General features: G+C 41.6%; 1 protein-coding gene across 2 annotated transcripts in view; it reads left to right on the top strand.

Moving 5' to 3' along the window:
- The first annotated feature begins 2,722 nt into the window (after positions 1 to 2,722).
- Positions 2,723 to 20,609, top strand: part of nell2a (neural EGFL like 2a) — a 92,903-nt gene continuing 75,016 nt past the window's right edge. Inside the window, exons 1-5 of one of the 2 annotated variants that reach the window (XM_080474611.1) lie at positions 2,723 to 3,160; positions 3,445 to 3,573; positions 14,956 to 15,106; positions 16,504 to 16,677; positions 17,985 to 18,081. In XM_080474611.1, coding sequence (XP_080330737.1) covers positions 3,109 to 3,160; positions 3,445 to 3,573; positions 14,956 to 15,106; positions 16,504 to 16,677; positions 17,985 to 18,081 — 603 coding nt within the window. In that variant the 5' untranslated portion in view covers positions 2,723 to 3,108. The remainder of the gene's footprint in view (positions 3,161 to 3,444; positions 3,574 to 14,955; positions 15,107 to 16,503; positions 16,678 to 17,984; positions 18,082 to 20,609) is intronic. The other variant, XM_080474612.1, reaches the window with a different exon arrangement.

Here is a 20,609-nt window from a genome sequence, read left to right as displayed (position 1 = left end):
TGTTTTTTTTCCCCCTTATTGCTGTGGGAGAGTGCAGTCGTCCAATCCACCAAGCAACTCCTAACACGAGTGAATACCAACAGGAGAATAATACAAGGGATTTTGGCACATTTTTGGAGAGCGCCACCCACACATTTGGCTGTGTTGCTCATTCCACGAAAGCACAATCCCTACAAGTGATAGCTTGTTTTAAAGTTGACTAATCAAGCATTCCAACCATATATAGTACAAAACCAATTAGTATTGTTTAAAAGGGAGAAATAATTGACCAAAATAATTTTTCCAAACTTTTTTTGAGGAGTTTAGTTCAGTTATTATTGAGGTTTTTTATCCACGTGACTAAGTGACGTCATACATTGTTGTGCCGCCCTTTTGGATGTCTGCTGTAGCAGAAAACACAATTAATCACTAGTAAACACTCGTCACACTAATCATAAAACAGCAGATAGCAGGAGTGATAAATCCATTTTTAAATGTTTCAAAAAAAATATTTTGAAGTATGTCAGGAGCCACACAGTCAAACTGCCCACAGCTGTGAGTCATCTGGACGGAGAAAGTAAGCAGAGATATGGGGATGAAGTGACACAGCTGGGGATAGATGGCTCTTATCTGTTCCTTCCTGGTTTGTTTATTGATGTTGTGAATTGTGATCTGGTTACTGTCCCCCAGTTTGAGTCACAATTTCTACAACTATGCTGGTCATTCTGTGATATACGTGGACATTTGGTGGTTGATGCCGGTGTGTGTGTGTGTGTGTGTGTGTGTGTGTGTGTGTGTGTGTGTGTGTGTGTGTGTGTGTGTGTGTGTGTGTGTGTGTGTGTGTGTGTGTGTGTGTGTGTGTGTGTGTGTGTGTGTGTGTGTGTGTATGTGCGTTATTAATTAATGGCAAATAAATGCTGATGTGCTGAGCATGAAACTGCCTGCTGTGAAGTAGGGCTGAGCAAAAAATCGATATAATCGATTTATCAAATTTGTAGCGAAAATCAATTTTCATTGTGCAAATTCGAGTTTTTCCCCCAATTGTTTTTTTGCATTTTTCCCATTCTGTTCTGCCAATCCTTGTTTCCATTGTTGCTGTTGCACTTTTGCTTAAACCTGGGTTAGCTTGAATCTTTTTTTTTTATTATTCTTTTTAATTGACGCAAAACCACCACTACCACAAGTGTCCACCTTCACAACAGTCCTAGACTATGTCCACAACAAAGAAACACTTTCAAGTGTAAATTCAAAGGTTATTATAGCATTATCTTATCAGTCCAGCCCACTCCAGATGAAACTGAACTGTATGTGGCTTCTGAAGTAAAATTTTATTTAGTATTTATTTTGTACACCTCTTTGTATAATTATATTTATTCTATTTATATTCATATATTTATGTTGTATACGTCTTTATATTGGTTCAGTTATGTGCTTTTAAATGAGTACGTTTCTTCCATAACACATTATTTGGTGTGTAGTTCGCCCTACACAAAGGATGCCCAACTTCTCTGGCATCTGATGAAATTATACCTAAAGTGTGACTGTGTGCTGTTTACAGTCAGGGACGTCCAAAATGGCGGACCCAGCATTACTGCTCGCCCCCTGACGTTACATGAAAAGTCTCAATAAAAGAAGAGCCTGTGTGGTAAGGTAATCTTGATTTAGTTGTGTTCTGTTTTGGCGCATGATTTCTTGGTGAAATTTCCAATAAAAAACAAACAATTGGAGAAGTTCATATCAATGAGAAAGTAATTCATGTTGTCTTGCTTATGTTTTTTTTTGTTTTTTTGTTAGTTTTTTATGCCATGAGAGTGTGAGAAGGACAGACTGTTTTCGATGGGTGCATTTGCAATCTTGTTATTTTTTTGGTTTGTGTGTATTTTTTTTTTTTTAACCACTTTTCACAAAAGCTATTGACCCGAATTGCATAATACTTCAGAGATGACTCGTCATCATCTTAAGACCAATCAATTAAATTTTGGGATCGGTCAGCTCCTGGAGAGGAAAGATATTTCCTCTGTTTTGTGCATTTTTGTGTATTATGGTGTGTTAATTATTACACTAATAATAGCCTTACGGTTCTGACATGATTCCTACACAGGCTGAGAATTGGGCTGGTTTTTTATTGAGGTGTGTGAGTTTTACGTCGTTTGGGCTGAAAACAGTGAATTGTATCTGGCAACCCTGGTGCTGACCTGCGTGTCATGCATAAATAGCGTGCTCGGTGTGACTTCACGTGGTCTTAGGCGTTTGCGCTCTTGGGCCCGAAAGCATCCGGTCCGATCACGTTCACATGGCAGGTCGCTTTTGAAAAAAATCGGATAATAGTATAAAATCGGAATTGAGCCTACGGTGTGAACGGAGCCTTAGACTTTCTGTCAAAGTGCATGATGAGAAGAAGAAAAAAATAACTTGACATTGTAGTTTCACTTTCTCCATGAAAAAACAATCTCAGCATTAAATTTCAAAGATTTAAATTTTTTTTTTAACAACCTAGAATTTTTTTTTATTTTCTTTTTCTGGACCGAATACATTTTAATACTACCTTCTGGTGCAAATCACAGTCAAATGTAAAAAATGGATGATCTTGGATAGATGGTGTTCTCCTATGAGGCCACAAGGGGGCTTTATTGTTCCTCTTCCTCTGCCTCGTTCAAAGCTTCTCCCTCCTCCTCCCTTCTCCCTCCTCCCTCCTCCCTCCTCCCTCCTACCTCCTCCTCTTCCTCCTCCTCCCTCCTCGGCCGCAGCTCTCATTCACGCCGCTGCTGGTGGAGCGTCTGTGGAGCTGGTGAAGCAGCGCAGCTCGCTTTGTGCATCCTCCGTTTACCCACCTGTGCGGTGGATGGTGCCGATGGAGCAGACGCTGCGTTACATGGAATAATTCCTGCATCATCACGATTTTTGTTTTTTTTTTTCTTTCTCCTTGTCCTCCTCCGGATTTGCTTTTTTTTTCTTTTTTCTTTTTGCCATCTCTGGGCATCCAAAGTTGTGATGATGCCTCCGTTCAGCATTTGGGATTGGTAATAGCCTCCTGCGCGAGGGTGATAACATCATTTCGCATGTGACTGAGCAACACTGTCTCTCGGAAGTGGACAAAACATGGTCTAATTTTTGGAACGGACAGTAACCATGGGATTATCAAAGCTTTTTCTGGTTCTCGGCATATTTTGCACCTCCTCAGGTAGGATACGGGGCTGTCACTGATTTTCCTTGTAACCATCTCTGGCAGACATGATCAGTATGTTATGTGATCTATATCTATGTGAGCCTATATGTGTTGTTGATTTTGAATAACCTACCAGTAGGACATGTCGGATGTAATGGGGTTTTTTGATCCAGAAGCTTGCAGACAGCACACTGTACTGTAACCTCCCATCTCGCCCCCTGACAACAGCAGGGTTTTTCTATAGCACCACTTTCCCTGCTCCTATCAATGGTCATGATGTGTTTGTGTTTGTAAATTAGTTGTAGGTTTTGGGGTTGACCCTGCCCTGCGCATCAGCGTGTTTGATGAACTCTCGCTTGGGGAAGGTTTTGATGGAGTTACTCAGGTCCAGGGCTTCCACAGCGAGTCTAGAGCTTTCCACTTCCAAGGTACTGTAAACACACACTCACTGACATCTCTGTCTGATTGTCTTTCTTCCTCTTGAATGTGCCCAGATGAAGTGATCTCTGAGTTTCTTTTTCTAATTCTTTTCTTTCTTCATTTTATTTTCACTACTTCCAGTGGTCTACAGAGCAGCTCATGTGAGATGCCTTTAGATTTTTGTAAAAAAACAACAACAAACTAAACAACAACAAACAAAGCTGATAATACCATTCCCCTACCCCCCTATACAAACTCAACACTCATACTGTGGATTTTCTTTCTATAACAGTGATGATCATGTGGGGCCCCCAGACTACCACCTGCCTGAACAATAGACGTCGTTAGGCCCCCTCGTGAAAAAGTGGGGTGACCAGGGCAAGTAGAGCGGGAGAGACGGGAGGATCCTGCAAAGACTCATGAGTGAGTTTAATCAGATTAGGCAGGGACAGAGCCCCGCGCTCATGGAGATATAGACGTCTGGAGGGTGAATGGACCCCCTGCGAGAAATCACCCATTGGTGATCATTCAGAGTGTGTAAGTAGTTTATACAGTGTTGCTTCCCAGACATATGAATACGTAGCAGAGTGAGTCAGATGTCCGTGTTGTCAGTAGCTACCAGTGTGTAGGCTAAATATGTTATCTGTGGCATTTAGTAAATGGCACCATGCAAAATGGAGTTGTCAGAGGTACTTTTCTATTCCTTTTTTTCTTTTTTTTTTTTCCCAAGCGTTACATCTTTGTTATTTGATGTCAAACATTCATTACAATCTAAATGAGACTGTTAACAGCCCCATCGCAGGGACTGACGGAGACGTCTATTGAAACTCAGCCAAAAAAGTAGAAACACAGGAAATTGCTTTTTGGCTCTCAGATCAGTGACGAAACCAAAGATGTGGCGACACGCAGATCTTCACAAGGAGGATCTCATCACGGATCACCTAATGCAGCGAAGTGACAGCGTTGTTTTGAGAGAGAGCGAGAGAGAGAGAAACACCATAATCATTTGTCGACATTTCTCTTTTCCCCCCTTCCTTGCTGATATCTTCTAATCTCCCCGCACAGCCGCTGAGACAGCAGCACTTCTGCTTGGAGCAGCAACTCCAGCATCTTTGTGAAGGCAGGCCATTTGATGTCCTCTGTGTAGACAACACTCAGAAGTGCTCTACCCAGGCAGGTAGCGGGAGGGGAGGGGAGAGACGACAAAGAAGAGTTAGAGGAGAAAGAGAGAGAGAAAACAAAGACAGTTACGGAAAGAAGCTCCCAACGTCACCAAATGAAAAACACAAGTGTTCAGCAACTGGCACCACCACATCATTACCTTCTCTTATTTTCTCTGCATTACCTTTGCGGAGTACATTCAGTCGACCGGGCGGAGAATGCAGTGTGTTATTTGTGGCAGAGCTGGCCTCCATCCTTCATTTGGGATGTCTACATTAAGTCAATGATGTTGGGTGAGGGGGAGGCAGGCGGCTCCTCTGCCGCTCCGGCAAAACAGACCTGGGCCTCCGTTTGCTCACGATCAGATGGGGAGAGGCACGTTTTGGAGATATGCAGGGATGAGTGAGGGACCGGGGGAGAGAAAGTGGTTGAGGTAGAAAAAAGGGAGGAAGAAAAAAAAGAAGAGAAAGAGAGAGAGTAAGGGGGCAAATGCAGACCGGAGCTGTCTGCCAGCTGTTTGATAGACTGTGCTGATTCCACATGTATGGATGCTTGGCTGGCTGGGACCAGCAGACAGGCCCACGGTGACATTCCAACGCTCATTAGATAGCAAGCAGAACATATCCATAGCTGTCCCTTCTACTGCCTGCCTGCCTGCCCGAAGGGGAGGCTGTTATCTCTGGGTGGATGCAGGAGGAGGGGTATGGGAAGTAGCAGGGGAAGAGTGTAATTCACTGTATAGAAATGTGTGCAAGTGCATGTTTGGGTAAGTGATTGTATATCAGTCTGGCAAAGTATTTATTTTTGTGTGTGTGTGTCTGAGAAAGAAAAAAAAAACTGAAGAAAAGAGAAAAGCATTGAGCAGTGGGAGGGAGTGTTTAGCGCACCCCTGCTGATGCTTTTGAAGGTGGCTGTCAGCGCAACATTGCATGGCATTAGCAGAGGTGGACCTCAGGGACGGGGATAATAGAGAGGGAGAAAAGCCCCGGGGCTACACTCCTCTCATGTCCAGATGCCAGGTGATACTCAGCCTCGCCACGAAATCATCACATCATTAGTGCTCCTCCCCCTCCGTTTTTAATATCTAGACATCCAGATAATCTGTCTGTATATACAAGCATAGGGGCCACACCCAGAAGCACTCCCTTCCCCCAACACATGTACACCCACGCTGTCTCTCTTTCGAGCTACAAGCGTATGGACCAAACTCACTCAAAGTGCAAACAACACAATCGCTAGAAGCATCCTTTCAGCTGCAGTGTAAGCCCATCGTGTAATTGTATCTGTGCGAATCGTGTCCGTCTCAGAAGCATGTTTTTGCTCAGACTGTTTGAACACTGCCGGCGAGGTGTTTCTGTGTATGCAGTGGTGATAATGTCCCCTGACTGCAGAGACACTAAAGTCTAACGGCATGGAAGACACTCATTCATAATGCAGCCACGCTGTGTGTGTTTTTCCTGGTGAAGGCGAGAGGAAGACAGGCTATGACAGGCACGCACTGCGCGAATGTCATTTTGTTGTCCTGTGTTAATGTGCATGTCACAGTTGCCATTGTTTCCAGTGTAGAGACCGCACTCAGCAGCTGCTCCTCACACGAGCGCTGCCGGTACAGCAAGACATAAAGGTTTCCGGGGTAGTTTTAGTCCTTCAGCTGTGGAGCTCACGTTCAATCTTCCACATGTGCAGGAAAGAAGCTTCTGTAATCCGCCGAATTACGCTGAGCGGGTTTAAGGAAGTGCTGTACTGTGGCAAACCCTCGCCTCGCGGAGCAAAACGGGAACCTACCTGCAGGAATTAATAGTGTAATTAACACTGACACAGGAGTTTAGTGTAACACCCGTGCTAAACTTAGATGCTCTTTTTACCGTGCGAGGCTTTTTCTTTCAAAGTGTATTGACTAAATTTGCTGTTGGCTTGTTACGACACGACACACTGGGGATTCATTAAAAACCTACCTGTCTTGAAAGGATCACTTGTAGAAAGTGCATCACTTAAGGGTCTACATGAACAATAGTCATTGTAGAGCAGTTCAGTTTACTGTGATGGTGCACAGAAATCGATCACATTTGTTCCGTCTAGTTTTAGAAAATGCATGCGTTTTGAAGAAATACTACCATTTACATAAACTCTGCATAAAATTGCATAAAATTGTATTTCCTTTCACCACATACCAGTTCTGTCCAATATCAATACAATTTGCAATTAAAGCAGTATATCACTATCTAATACTGTGATATTTATGCATTTTTATACAGCCCTATGCACCACTCTCCATTTATTTGGAGGAATCCTTTGAGTAAACAGAGAGATCTGCTAGTGGAGTGAAACAACCTCACAGTTCCAGCTCCAAACGAGATATTGGAGATATTTTTTAAAAAAGTCTTGTCTCAAGTGATTTAGTATATTTGGTACCTTCGTATACCAACACCACTTGTAATAGTCGCTCGGTGGTTGAGTGGTTTGCACTGTTGTCTCACTGCATGAGGTCTGATTCCAGACTCGAGCCTTTCTGTGTGGTGTTTGCATGTCCTCCTGTGTCTTCTTGGGTTTCCTCAAATCATTCCAGCATCCTTCTACAATCCAATAGCAATCTTATTCTGTCAGTTGATCACTCTGGATCAATTAAACTCTCCATGCATACTCCGCAACAACTGTGAAATTTGGAGAAAAAAAATAAATGCAGTAAATGTAGGAGGCAAATTCACTTTCTGCATTAACCACATTTTCTTCGTTTTGATTTAATTCTTAATTAGAGAACGAATATATCTGTTTTCTCTGTGCAGACCTTAATTTGGCTAAAAAGTGACTCAAATGCCAACATTTTCAAGATGCTGTCATACATTTTTGGAGAGGTTCTCAGTATCTATAGCTATCATATATTATTTTACTCTTTTCGCCCTCTTGGGATCAAATTTGGATGTATGTGGCCGGCAAACTGAATTGGAGACATCTGTGGTATTCCGTTTTCAGGAAAGCCAAAAGTTCCCATCAAACTCATGTACTCTACGTCCAAGTTAGAATGTGTTTCATTTCAGTCTTCTCCATTCATAATATAAGGCTGTGTTACCTTGCCCATGATAGCTGCACTCACTTTGAGTGATTTCTGGAGATGCCTATCTAAATAGAACTCTAATAATCCAAATCCCCCCCCCCCAAAATGCTTGAAAGTATTTCACTTTTAATACAAGGTTGCTTCAAATAAAACCAAGAAGTCATACTTGACAGAAAATTAGATTTTCCTTTTTTTTTTTTTTTTTCTTCTTTCTTTCACTTTGACTCAACAAAGATCTGTCATGCCTGTTAAATTGCTATTTCTGTAGATATTATGATCGGAAACAAATCCACATTCTTTGCTATAATTCCAATCAAAGTAAAGATTTTACAGTCTCAGTCGGACAAATCATTCGGGCTTTTCCAGAGTTAAAGGCATCTTAGTATGATGTTCCCTCGCCATGCTTTCACAGAAGCTTTGCTGAGCCACAGCAAAAGCAAAGAGATGATACAACAGCAAGAGAATTCGGGCCTAAAAGGGCCGTGAGCCTAAAAAAAAAAAAACAATACTGGTTTAATATCAGGCAGCAGAAGACTCACTTGAAAATGTACTTGGAATCACTATTGGCGATATCACAAAGTATCAAACGATGAGAGTTATGACAAATAGCAATAAAGTTAACATGATGACACGGTTGGTAAAGGCGCAGCTGAAAAAAGCTGCACTGAACTTATTACATTGTTTTATTATAAAAGAATGAGGAAAAATATATTCTTGAAAAACTATTGCTTTATTGCTGCTGTATATTGAACTGAGACTTGCTATATTAAAACATCTTAAAGTATAATAGCTCATTAATAATAGTATGAAGTGGAAGAATGGTCGGGATTAAATTTGCCAAACATGATTTATCCTGAAAACAAACCTAACCGTAACATATCTTCTGAAAGGAAATGCAATGTCTTTGATGGTGAACGTGATTAGTTCAGTACTTTTTTTAAATACCACATTGTACGTTTTTATGACGCTGGTTGGTGTTTGTTTAGCAGCAGTAAGATGATCTAGTTGAGTTAAAAGTGGAGTCAATGAAACTTGCTCTGAATGTTACAGAGGGGATTTGTAGGCTCATTTGTAATAAAATGAACACACATTCTTCTATATATGGAAGTTTTTTTTCGGTCTTCTGTTGCTTCCCCAAAAAGTTACCCAACAATTTGATTCCGTTGACTGACGTTTGTCCCACCTCCCCGTGGTCAAAGTCATCTTTGCTTGCTGCCTTCTGAGGCAAACCTGATCCCGCATGCGTTCCTCTTAGGAGCAGCAGTGGCCATGGTGAGAGAGATATTTCTATCCCCAAAGGCAGTTATACAGTTGGGTGGCTGGAAGGCTGTCATTAGCTTTGTGTGTGAGTGTGTGTGTGTGTGTGTGTGTGTGTGTGTGTGTGTGTGTGTGTGTGTGTGTGTGTGTGTGTGTGTGTGTGTGTGTGTGTGTGTGTGTGTGTGTGTGTGTGAATGTCAGACAGGCGGTCGCGGAGGAGGCGATCTGAGAATTGGGGAGAAATTGCTGGCCAAAGCAGTCCTGGAGGTGCCCTTGGCTCAGTTTAGTATTTGTTCCAGGAGAGTGGAGACACAGCGGGGGGAGATGGTTCACCGAATGCAGATTGCCTGAGTGCGGAGGAATATTCAGGAGCTGTAACGACCAGCTTTCTGGGGTTATGTGGTTGGATGCGTGTGAGAGTGTGTGTGTGTGTGTGTGTGTGTGTGTGTGTGTGTGTGTGTGTGTGTGTGTGTGTGTGTGTGTGTGTGTGTGTGTGTGTGTGTGTGTGTGTGTGTGTGTGTGGGCATTCATCTTTCTGGTAGCCTCAGTGCATGTCTCTTCTTTCTCTCGCTCTTTTTGTTGACTCAGTGTTTGGTTTGAAGCGGCGGCCTGCTGAAATGTCAGTGTGGGTCTGTGTGCGTCTACACCTGTTTGTCCATGTGCACATGTTCGCAAGCAAATGTGCGCGCGAGTTGACAGTAATGAAGGGTTTGGAGTTTGCCACCAGTGGAGAGTTTATCATTACTCTAATCCCTCTGGAGAGAGATTCTCTTGCCTATCCCTCCCACTCACATCCCCCTGCACTCAGGCCAGCAGATAAAATGCCTGGTTTGAAATATCCCCGGTTATTTCTCTAAAAGAAAAGTTTAAGAATTCATTGTATTCCTTCTTCTGTTGATTGCATCGGCATGTTTGTTTGGACTCCTTTTGGCTGAATGTGTGTTGAGCATCTCATGGCTGTCTCACTTTTTGCTGTTGGAGGGACAGATTCTTTGCAAAACGTTGTTGGAGAGTTGTTGCGAAGATGTAGGAGGTGTTATTTTGTTCTGGCAATCCACTAGAGACTTGAGAATGAAAGTCCTCATTATGCACATACAAAAGTTGCTATGATCTTCTTATCTAATATCCATGCTCCCGCTTTTAGTCCCGAGTTCCTCTGGGAAATAATTAATTTAGAAAAAACTAGCACGTGAAAGACATTAAAAAAATACTTCTGCTTGTCCTTCAGATCATAGAATGGGAGGAGGGACACTATCACATTCCACTAAAAGATAAACTCTCGCTCTCTATAAATACAGGTAGAAGTAAAAGCTGTGTGTGAGAATAGGATTGTGGCAAAGCCGGGTGAATCTGGACTTTCAAGCTGTGCTGCGACGCACCTGTTCTAAATGCTAAATCTGAGCTTGTGATGGGTGCAGCACTTCCAATCCAACTGTGGGAAGCAGTGCAGGGAGCGTGTGTGTAAGACTACAGCGACGTGTCTACAGACATGTCCGTAAATATTTAGACGCTGGACAGATGGGTTTGAAATTAAGCAATCAACATGTCTTGTGATCTCCACAACATTCACCTGATGTGGATGCACATATAGTCAAAGCGAAGCTGCAAATCTTGATTGTTTTATTTCAAATTAACTGGAGCGAACCAAAATTAATCTAAATGGTGTCAATGTCCATGTTCTAAGGACCTCGTCAGACAGTGAAAGGTTAGAAATAAAGCCCGGGAATGGAAATTGTGGTTGGAGTATTACAACATAAGCAGTATGTACCCAGGAGGTAAGATTAGACTGTAGCCTAAAGCTGCACTGCTGAGGGAGGCAGTTGAGCCGGAGGTTTTTGGAGATCCCCAGTCAGCTGATGAAAAATAGTTTCCTCACAGTCTGGTTCTCATAGCGAGTAAACAAGTACATTAGTAAAAATAAAAACTGTGTTATTGCACTGAAGATGTGCTGATTAGAATTTTATGCAGCGCATCATGATTTTCAAGCTATTCAGTGTCAGTATTTGATTTCAGAGTGCCTGTTAGTAGCAGGTGGCTGCCCCGGCCAGGTGCCTGCCAATAGATAATCGACCAAAGGCCCCCCTCAGCAGGGCCACATTGATTTGGCACAAAGGAAAGCTGGCCCACTCATCAGAGCACAAACTCATCTCCTGCTCTTTAATGTTTGTTTTTAGGAATGCGGCAATGGCTGTCTTAATCTTCACTTGGGCCTTGGGCTCATGTGCTTTTTCACACAGGCAGCACAATGCGGTCGACATTAGAACACACCTCTGGCCCACAATTCCCCAAAGTCCATTTTGACGCAGCCCGCCCCGTGTCCTCGAAATATAAACACGAGTAATGAGAGTCATCCACTTATAGGTCAAAAGCCCACAGCTGGCAAGTTGTGGAGTCGCCCAGTGATGGAGAGTTCTCCGTCCTCACCATCCCCCTGCCTCATCAGCCACTTCTCACCATGGGCCCCGCCCTGACACCTGCTCCCACTGTGCTCATTTTCACATGATTGAGATGTCTTACTTTCTGCTCAACCTATAGCCTGGAAATACATTTACTGACCAGTGCATGTGGTCTACGATTATATAAATCCTGCATTGCTTAAGCAAATGTTTTCTTGAGAAAAAAAAAGCATGTTTTTTTGGTTTTTTTTGTGAGAAGAGACAAAGCAAACTGCTGCCGCTCGAATGAAATGCAGCTAAATATAGCTTCAATTTCAATTTAATAATTTGGATCGAGACAAAAATAATTTTGGAGATTACTATCAACAGTGCCATTTGGATTTGGTTACTAAGTAGGATCTGTTGATGGCGGCAGATTATTGCTCAGCGGAGCTCCTGTTGCAGTCATTGGACCATCTGTCCCTCCGCAGCCAATGACACACGGATCATACGATGCAAAATGTATGAAAGTCCACTTTGTGCGTCTCCTCGGGTGAGGGACGAATCCAGTCAACACTTTGTTTGTACAGAAATGACTGGAACTGCGAGGCACCTGACGGTCTTAAAAGCCGACGCTAGCTCAGTGAGTGTACTATCAGGATGACAAATATTTCATTTCAGCAGGCCTCCACCGCACCTTATATAAGCAACGTGTCTACTGTAGGGTTCAGGCTTGATCGTGGGGTTGCTCGCTGTTTCGCATCGCATTGTGTTAATTGGCTACTCCCACCAGCTGGAAGTAATGCTAATACACTGAGGAAAAGCCTCCATGCTAGCTTCCTGGAGTGCTTAAATGTGCCAGGGCATCTTGCATGCATCCCGTAGCTGGAAGTGAGCTCTTTGATGTGATTGCTTCTGAGAAACGTCATCATTTATTGATGCTTCCATTAAAGCAGCATAGACGTCTGTGTAAAGTTGGAGGGGAGGAAGGGAGCACACGGGTGGAACAGGAGCTTACGAGCCAAATACACACAACATGCAAACCAGGACCATACCAGGAACCATTAGCCTTTCACTTCTTCCTGAGTCCTCAGTTTTGTGTCTCAAGGCAAATATAAATGAAAGTCTTTGATCCACTTATGAGAATTTTTGGGAAAGCTGATACAAGCAAGCACAGACCATCGAGCTGAAACATAACGACCACTCGCAGACCAACTGGATAATGATCATTATCTCCTAACAACACCGGATGTCATGTTCTGGGATGCATTTGATGGCACATGAACAGTTGGTTCTTGCTCTCAACATGTTGGATGTGGGAGAAAATGGGAAGGTGTAAAGGCTTGAGTGACTTTGACAGGAGCCAAATCAGAACGGCAGATGACTTGGTTGGTCAGAGCGTTACCAGAACAAATACCTTGTGGGCTGTTCCTGGCCACAAGTGGTTGGCACCCAGTCAGACCTATCTGGAAAAAATAAAAATACATTATCAACCAGCAACAAGGCTTTTTGACTATGTGCTGGAACATAGTGGCTCCAATTCGAAAGATGTAAGACTTGAAGGCTCTGCAGCCAACGTTCTGATGCCAGGTACCACAATCGGCGGTCTGGTTGTGCCCGTGCTGATTTGCTATTGTGTGAAAGATCACTGGCAGCATATTAAAATAGAAGAAAAAAATAGTTTTTTTATTGGGAATTGTGAAATATCTGTTGAAATCCAGGATGTGGACTATTAAAACAATGATTTAAATTAACTGTGAGAAATATATTGAAAATGGCTGTTTTGGTTCCTATAGTTTGTGATTTTTCCGGACGGATCTATGTTCTGTCTGCGGTGACCTGATCTGACACTGAAAACTACCCAAGCCTTTTGTTGTTTGGCTGCTTTCCCAAAGCTTCAATTCGACCAGCATCAGCATCATTTCTCGTAGCCTTGAGGTTGGATCTTCATTAAAGAAAGGGGGGGAAAAAAGCCAAAAACTAAAGGGTGAAACAGACGATCCACAACCAGTACGACGCATTGTTTGCAGCTTCCTGAATTGGGAGTACTCGCACCTTTAACTGTCTGAAATAAAGCCTGTTTCAAGTGTTTCTTTTACAGTAATTGTTCAAATGACTCTGAAATATAAGATTCTCTGGACATTGTTGAACCCAGTATGTTTTTGTGTTTTGTTTTCAGTTCTAAAATTAATTTGTCAAATTTTTTATCAAGTATTTACAACATATTGCAAAATCCTACTGGAAAGTTCTTTATTTCCATTACAGCAGGTTCATTGTGGCACTTTCCCCTTGTCATTTAGTTAGATTGTCACCATGAATAAATGTTTAATGACCGTATGTCACTACTAACAAGAAGAACTGGCATGAGTTAATCAGCATTTCAATATAATTAATTTCAGACGTGGTGAGTAACAACGTGATTGGACCTTGTTACTGTACTTAAGTATTCATTTTTCTGAAGATTTGTGACTTTGACTTTCTACATTTGAAGGCAAAGATTTGTATTTTCGACTGCTCATATTCGTATAATGTTGAAGAATTTATGAGTGATCAATTTAATTTAATAATGGCAGTCTGCCAAGACTAAAGCTTTTATCCATGGTGGGTTTTTTTTTTAATCAATAATTTTTTATCATTTCATAATACAGCACCACTAAGTGAACACATACAAAACATGACAAGACAAAACAAAACAATCATACAAAATAAAAAATTTTAAAATAATAATGATAATAATAATAATAATACAATAAAGAACAATATCACAAAAAAAGTCAAACCTTTCCGTTTACACAGGTGGTAAATGGCATGTTTATGTTATGAATCAAAATGAATCAGATCTAATTTTCTGTCAGCGTATTCACCAAAGATGAAAATGAATAAATTCGTACAATCTCTTATTCTGTTTTATCTGAGAGTCCAATACAAACCCCTGGTGTTTTATATATAAACAACATATTGAACAATGATTTGTGTCATCGCTAATCATTAAACTGGAGTATGTACACTGACAAGGTATTACAGTTATATATAAATGTGTGTGCATATGTACACACATATATACTATTGTACTTTTCAGAACCTGTGCTTTTTACTTTACGCAAATAAAGAAGTTGAGTTGGTACTTTTATATTTCCCAAAGCCTTTTTTTCACACAAGGATCTGAACTTCTTAAGTAGAAAAGAGTGTTTTTGCCACCCTCTGATTAATTTGAAGTTAAAATATGACTTAATATGGGATACATACAATGTCTCCCTCAGTGGTAACACTTTTACTTCATAAAGGCAAAACAAATAGGGTTTTAGTTCTTTACTTTATAGGTAAAGTCTTGACAATTCACAGCCTCAGCCTTTTTATTGATGTGGCACTCTCATCAGTAGCCTGTAAACAATCCTGCAAGAATGAACAAATGTAGATCTTGAAAGCACCCCTGTCACTTCTATAATTATGCAAATGTTTTGACAGATATTTAAAAAAACAATCTCTTAAAGCCAAGTAGCTTCAAGTGGTGGGAATGACTTTTGATCTTCCTGTTCTCCTTCCAGGGTCCTCCAGGGAAGTGAAAGCTCCCGCTGAGGTGTCGGAGCAAATGGTGCAGAAGCTCCGAGGCAAGAAAGAATTTACTGTGCTGGTGACCCTCAAACAGGATCACCTCAACTCTGGGGTCATCCTCTCCATCCATCATTCTGAGCACAGGTATATTCACTTCACATTTCGTCATAATCCAGTTAAAAGGGGTTTTATTACACGCGGATTAAGGGCAGACAACGGACAAAGGGCAGACAGCCCAGGCCAATTACGTTAAATATGACCCAAATTTTCCAATTAGATATACTTGTAGATATATGTAGGAGAATAAAACATTCAAATACATGTTTCACAGTAAGAAAAAAAAAAAGTCTATGTTAGTATATAGGTAATTGCTGTAACAAGTCTTCAGCTCCAAATGTCACATAGAGTAAAATAAAGCTGTTTATAAACTCCCCTGACAGACTAATTAAAGCTGGATCCTAAATTTAGTACCTCTATGCTTTGTCATATTAGCAATGTGGATATTTGGATTTGATAAGCATTTAGATGTTTTAGACACCAGGCGAGTAAACAAAGCAAATCACTCTGTATGCTACCGTATTATTCACAGTCCATCAGCGGTGCAAACGTCGAGTCTGTAATTGTGAATTGAAAACTGATGAGACACTATCTGCAGTTAGCATGCTAATGTTTTCCATTACTTGGTGGTAGCTGAGCCGTTGGATGATCAGAACAGCAATCTGAATTCCACATAACGCGTTGATTGAACAGTTTGTACATTAAAGGCAGTCCTGAGAAGAGAGCTCACAGGGATGTTAATGACTTTCCACACTGCTGATTAGCTTTCCCAGCCATTCATATGCAACAAAGCAGCGCTGCATGGCTTCATCGGGAAACATGGCAAAGGACTAATTCAGCGTCAGAAGTGATCGCTCGCGCATTTATGGAGCCAGGATGAATGTGCATGCATGGCTGAGGGAGAGTAAATCTATTCGATGTGGTTTGCCGATAAATCAGTTCCCTTTGCCGCACTTGCATGAGTGTCTATTTTTCTACTGAATAATGTTTTCAGCAAATTACCCGACTTTAAATAAGTCTGTCTTTAAAAGCAGAGGTGATGAGTGTGTGTCGGCAGCGCCTTCCATTAGTGTCACTATGCTGGGGGAATCTGTGGTGTGGAGAAGAGAATTCTCCCAGAATACTTATACCCCAGTGTAAAAGAGTCGAGCCACCATATGTGGAACATTGTTGCGTGTTGCTGGTGTTGCACACATCGGGAGTACATTTCTGTTATGTTTGCCTACTGATGTGATTAAATTGTTAATAGTACTGCAGATTGTGAGTGTTTTTTCTCTCCACACTGCTGAGAAGAGCTCAGAGTTAAGGCACATTAGTGATGCATGCAGTTTTACGTGCAAAGAGAAGGAAGGGTTTTTGTTTCTGTAATAAGACTTTGATGCAGAGAGACACACCACACATTGCAGTGAATGCGAATTCTCCTCGAAGTTGTTGTCGTGTGGATGTTATCAAATGAAGTAATTGCCGAAATTATTTTCCTGCAGGTTCCTGGAGCTCGAGAGCAGTGGCCAGCGGAGCGAGGTGCGTCTTCATTATCGCACCAAAGGCCAACAGGATCACACTGAGGTGTTCCCTTACAGCCTCGCCGATGACCAGTGGCACAAAGTTTCTGTGGCTGTCAGTGCCTCCCATGTTATACTTCACGTGGACTGCAACAGGTAACAGTGCAAACCACGACACCACCGCCACCAACTTTTCAAGTGACTTTGTCCAACCGCTGTAACTTTGACCAACCCGCATTTCATTTGATTTATCAACGTCATATAATTCAGTTTGTTTCTGCAATTATGCAACAGAGCTGGAATCATTTGACAGCCATCAGCTCAACATCACTGCCTTCCGTTATGCTACCTTATGCCCACACTGTGAGAGATACAGATTTCTGAAATTGGTACAAAGACAGTCTTACCGAATCCATTCTTTCGAGCTCAAGAGAAAAAGTTCAACTGGTGAATTTTTACACAAAATTAATTCAGCTGATGTAGATGTTATAGCAGCTTTTTTCCCCTTAGATGGTAACTCATTAACACTTGGAAGTGGATATACTGTATTGTTTCAAGACTCAAGAGAAATGCAATTAATTGTGATATGCTAAAATCAGTTATCTCACATTCAGATGTGGAAAATAGTGTCATGCTTCAGGTGCACTTCTTTCCAAAACTACAATCACTCTAAAACACAACACACTTTAGTATATTCATATAGAAAATATATACACTGATATTGTGCATACAGAGTAGCCTCATATGATGTTTCTAGATAAAATATCTTTTGAAAAAAAAAGAAAATTCAGGAGACAATGTCATTGATTCAGTACACATTAGGTGTTTTCTTTATGGGTGACCACACCGCTTGCCATAAAAAGTCTCTCTATTAACAAGGCATCTCAGTTGACCCATTTACCACAATTGTCTGGTCGGTTTTAAAGCTGTTGAATGATCACGTCTTTATCTTTCAGCATTCAGACGAGCCCGGTAATGCAAGTCAAGCCGGCGTCATTGACCTATTATAATGGCTGAACGCGGATGAGAGACATTCTTCCTCAAGAGTGGGATTTAATGCAGATTGCAGTCTCAGTTTGGCGAACTGAACAATCTCTGCAGGATGTCACATGCAGATATTGATTTCGGGTCGCTATCTCATCGGCAGGTCGAATTCACTCGGAGTAAACCTGCGTCATACGTGCTTCTCTTATATAGTATGACTTGACTGTAACTGTTTGTGTGCAATGATCCTCCATGGCACAGTAAAATAAACAGATGGCAACACCACGTGTACTGCACAATGCATGTGGCTATTTCCACCCTGCTCTGGGTAAGAGTTAACTGAGGGATTTAAATAGGGCAGGACCTGCCGAGTGGAGGGAGACAACTATGTATAATAGAACCCAAACAAAAAGCATTTGGTCGTGCTGTCTTTTTGTGATTATAGCTATTGACCACTGTATGATCTGTGTGTTTTTCAGAATCTATGAGCGGGTGGTGGAGGCCCCCTTCATGGACATACCTGAAGATACTTCCTTCTGGCTCGGACAGAGAAACGCAGCTCATGGCTTCTTCAAGGTTAACACTGCAGTACAACTCCCCTCTCAGAATATATGAATGCTGATGGCTGTCCTGATCTGTCACATTACTCAGCATTAAATAATTGAGAAGGGCAAGAACGAGTAATTCATTTCAGCTGTTGCCACCTCTCTTCATTACTTACTCAATCTTGGTTTATACTGTATCTTTGTTTGGATTGTTGGATTTAATTGCGTGTGTTTCTCACGGCGTACCATTTTAAATTGAGGGTTGGTCTGCCTACACTAAGAATTGACTTCTTTTTTTTTTTTGGTCATTGTTTGTTTCTTCTTTCTTACTCTGCTGCTAAGCCCAGTGCAATTATCTCAGAAAGCCCCACAACGCTGATTTGGGAGAAATCATTAAATAGCCTCTCGACTGTGCTCATTAAGCTTTGTCTATAGTATTGTTTATCAGGGTGAGAGACATATATCGCATCTTTCGGGCTGCATCCTAATCCAGAATTACCCACCTGGGGGAGATACGTCAGGGCAAAATGTCAACTTATCCACAACTCTAGCTATTTTAATCAGTGATGTACTCTGTGTTCGATGCGACTGTGATGACTTGTGTGTATTGTTGTGCATGTGTGCACCTGCTAATGCCTTAACACATGGAGGCCTGGTTGTTGGATTTTCCAGTGTTAATTGGTTGACGAAAGACACGTCAGAGGTCACCCACTCATCTTGTCACGTCGCTGCATCTCTCCACGCCTGCCTCTGAAGTTTGATTAGTCCCTCTGAAGGCACGTCTTCTTATTTGAAACACTGTGCTTCATTAGTGCACATGCAGCGGCTCACACGTGTACACACACAAACACACCGAGACAGTCAGCACTTATATGTGGGTGTCAGCTGAGGAAAATTGCAGCCCTCGCAGTGATAGTAAGTAGACTTCAATCAGAATTAGTGTATCTGCACCTCTGCTTCACCGCGTAGCACATATCTTTACGCACATTGCACAGATTATAAAATAACTAAATCTGACTGATATATCGAGTCGATTGTCGAAGTTCGTCTGTGACATGTAATTTCTATGCTAATGAAGCCAATTGGTCAACATCGGTCTTGGTGATCGGTATAAATAAAGGTTTGGATTTGTGATTCTAACTTGCAAGAAGCAAACTACTTTTACTGAAGACAATTCAAACCACAGTTGAAACATGTAAATCAAACTTTATTTCAGAGTCAGATTTTCTTCTCTAGTTATTATTATTGATCATTTTTATTTATTTGGTTATTTTCAGCAGGACATGTCCCCTCATGGCTGTTTGCAGTTTATAGAAGATAAATATGACTGACTCACACAACCCTGACTCTGCCCCCTTGCTGTTTTACATAAATTCCAGTTTACAGAGGCTGGTTTTGCTGACACACACTGAGGAATCAGTGTAGAGACTCAAAAGATGTATTCTATTTTGTGTTTCCTGAAGAAGAAAAGCTAAATCTGGCAGGGGGATGTGGCGACAGTGCTGAAAAGCGAAGCATGCTACAGTTAGAAACTGTGGAAAATAATCTGTGTCTACTGTTCGTTTACCCACAGTACAAACTGTGCCAAAAAAACTTTTAATACACGCTTTCGCTCTCGGCTTGTTATGAAAACCCACACTTGACTGTTATGGAAAGACATAAGATGTTATTTTTCAAACCTTAGCTGGCAAGAATATTTTTCAATAGTGCAAACAACCTAAGCTCGACATGGTGTATTTGTTCAGTCGCATCATCTTTGAGGCAAGCGTTACGAAATGTAGTATTTCTAATCAGTCTTGTGACTGACTAAAGGCCCATGCCACTTCCAAAATGACTAACTGAGGTAAATAATCCACCTGTTGTGTCACTCTGCTCATGCAGAGTCCAAAATTTACAATGTAAAGAATCAAACATGGACACGGGGATTTTTCCAAAACAGAATTGGCAAACACAAAGTGTGTAGGAAGCAAAATGACAGTGAAGACATGACGAATGTCTGTTGTTACATACATCGACCAAGAGGAGGATTGAATGAAGCTCAGGAGGTATAAAATACATTTTCAGGCTGCATTTGTGCAGATAGTAATTTTGTTTTATCCAGTCAACTTATTTAGCAATGATAATATGGGACCTTTTCATTCCTCCCCATTGCTTAGTCAAGGCAGCATTATATCTACACACAGTTACATGGAAATGATTCGGTTGGGACATTAGGAGCAGGGCAATCAACAGGCCCACATCCAGACGAGAGGAGATGAGACACAGATGTCACATGAGGAACTCAGAAAAGCACAGAACAGATATAAACCAAGACAAGAGGGATTGAAGTTCACAGAAATCTGGGAGGATGATAGAGCAATATCACACAAGAGGGGGTGTTACTGAGGTTTTACTGAACATCAGCAGGGCAGTGATTCAGTCGTAGATAAAAGGAAAATTACAGCCGCACTCATGTTCGGCACGACATCATGACTTCCCGTGTAATATTGCTTTTAAACAACAGTTGTGCTCACACTCGTTATTGGTTAACGACGATACAATAAAAGCTATGATTTATTT

Source organism: Lipophrys pholis (assembly GCF_963383615.2).
Source record: "Lipophrys pholis genome assembly, chromosome: 11".
Classification (NCBI taxonomy): Eukaryota; Metazoa; Chordata; class Actinopteri; order Blenniiformes; family Blenniidae; genus Lipophrys; species Lipophrys pholis.
This window is presented reverse-complemented; position numbering and strand designations above follow the sequence as displayed.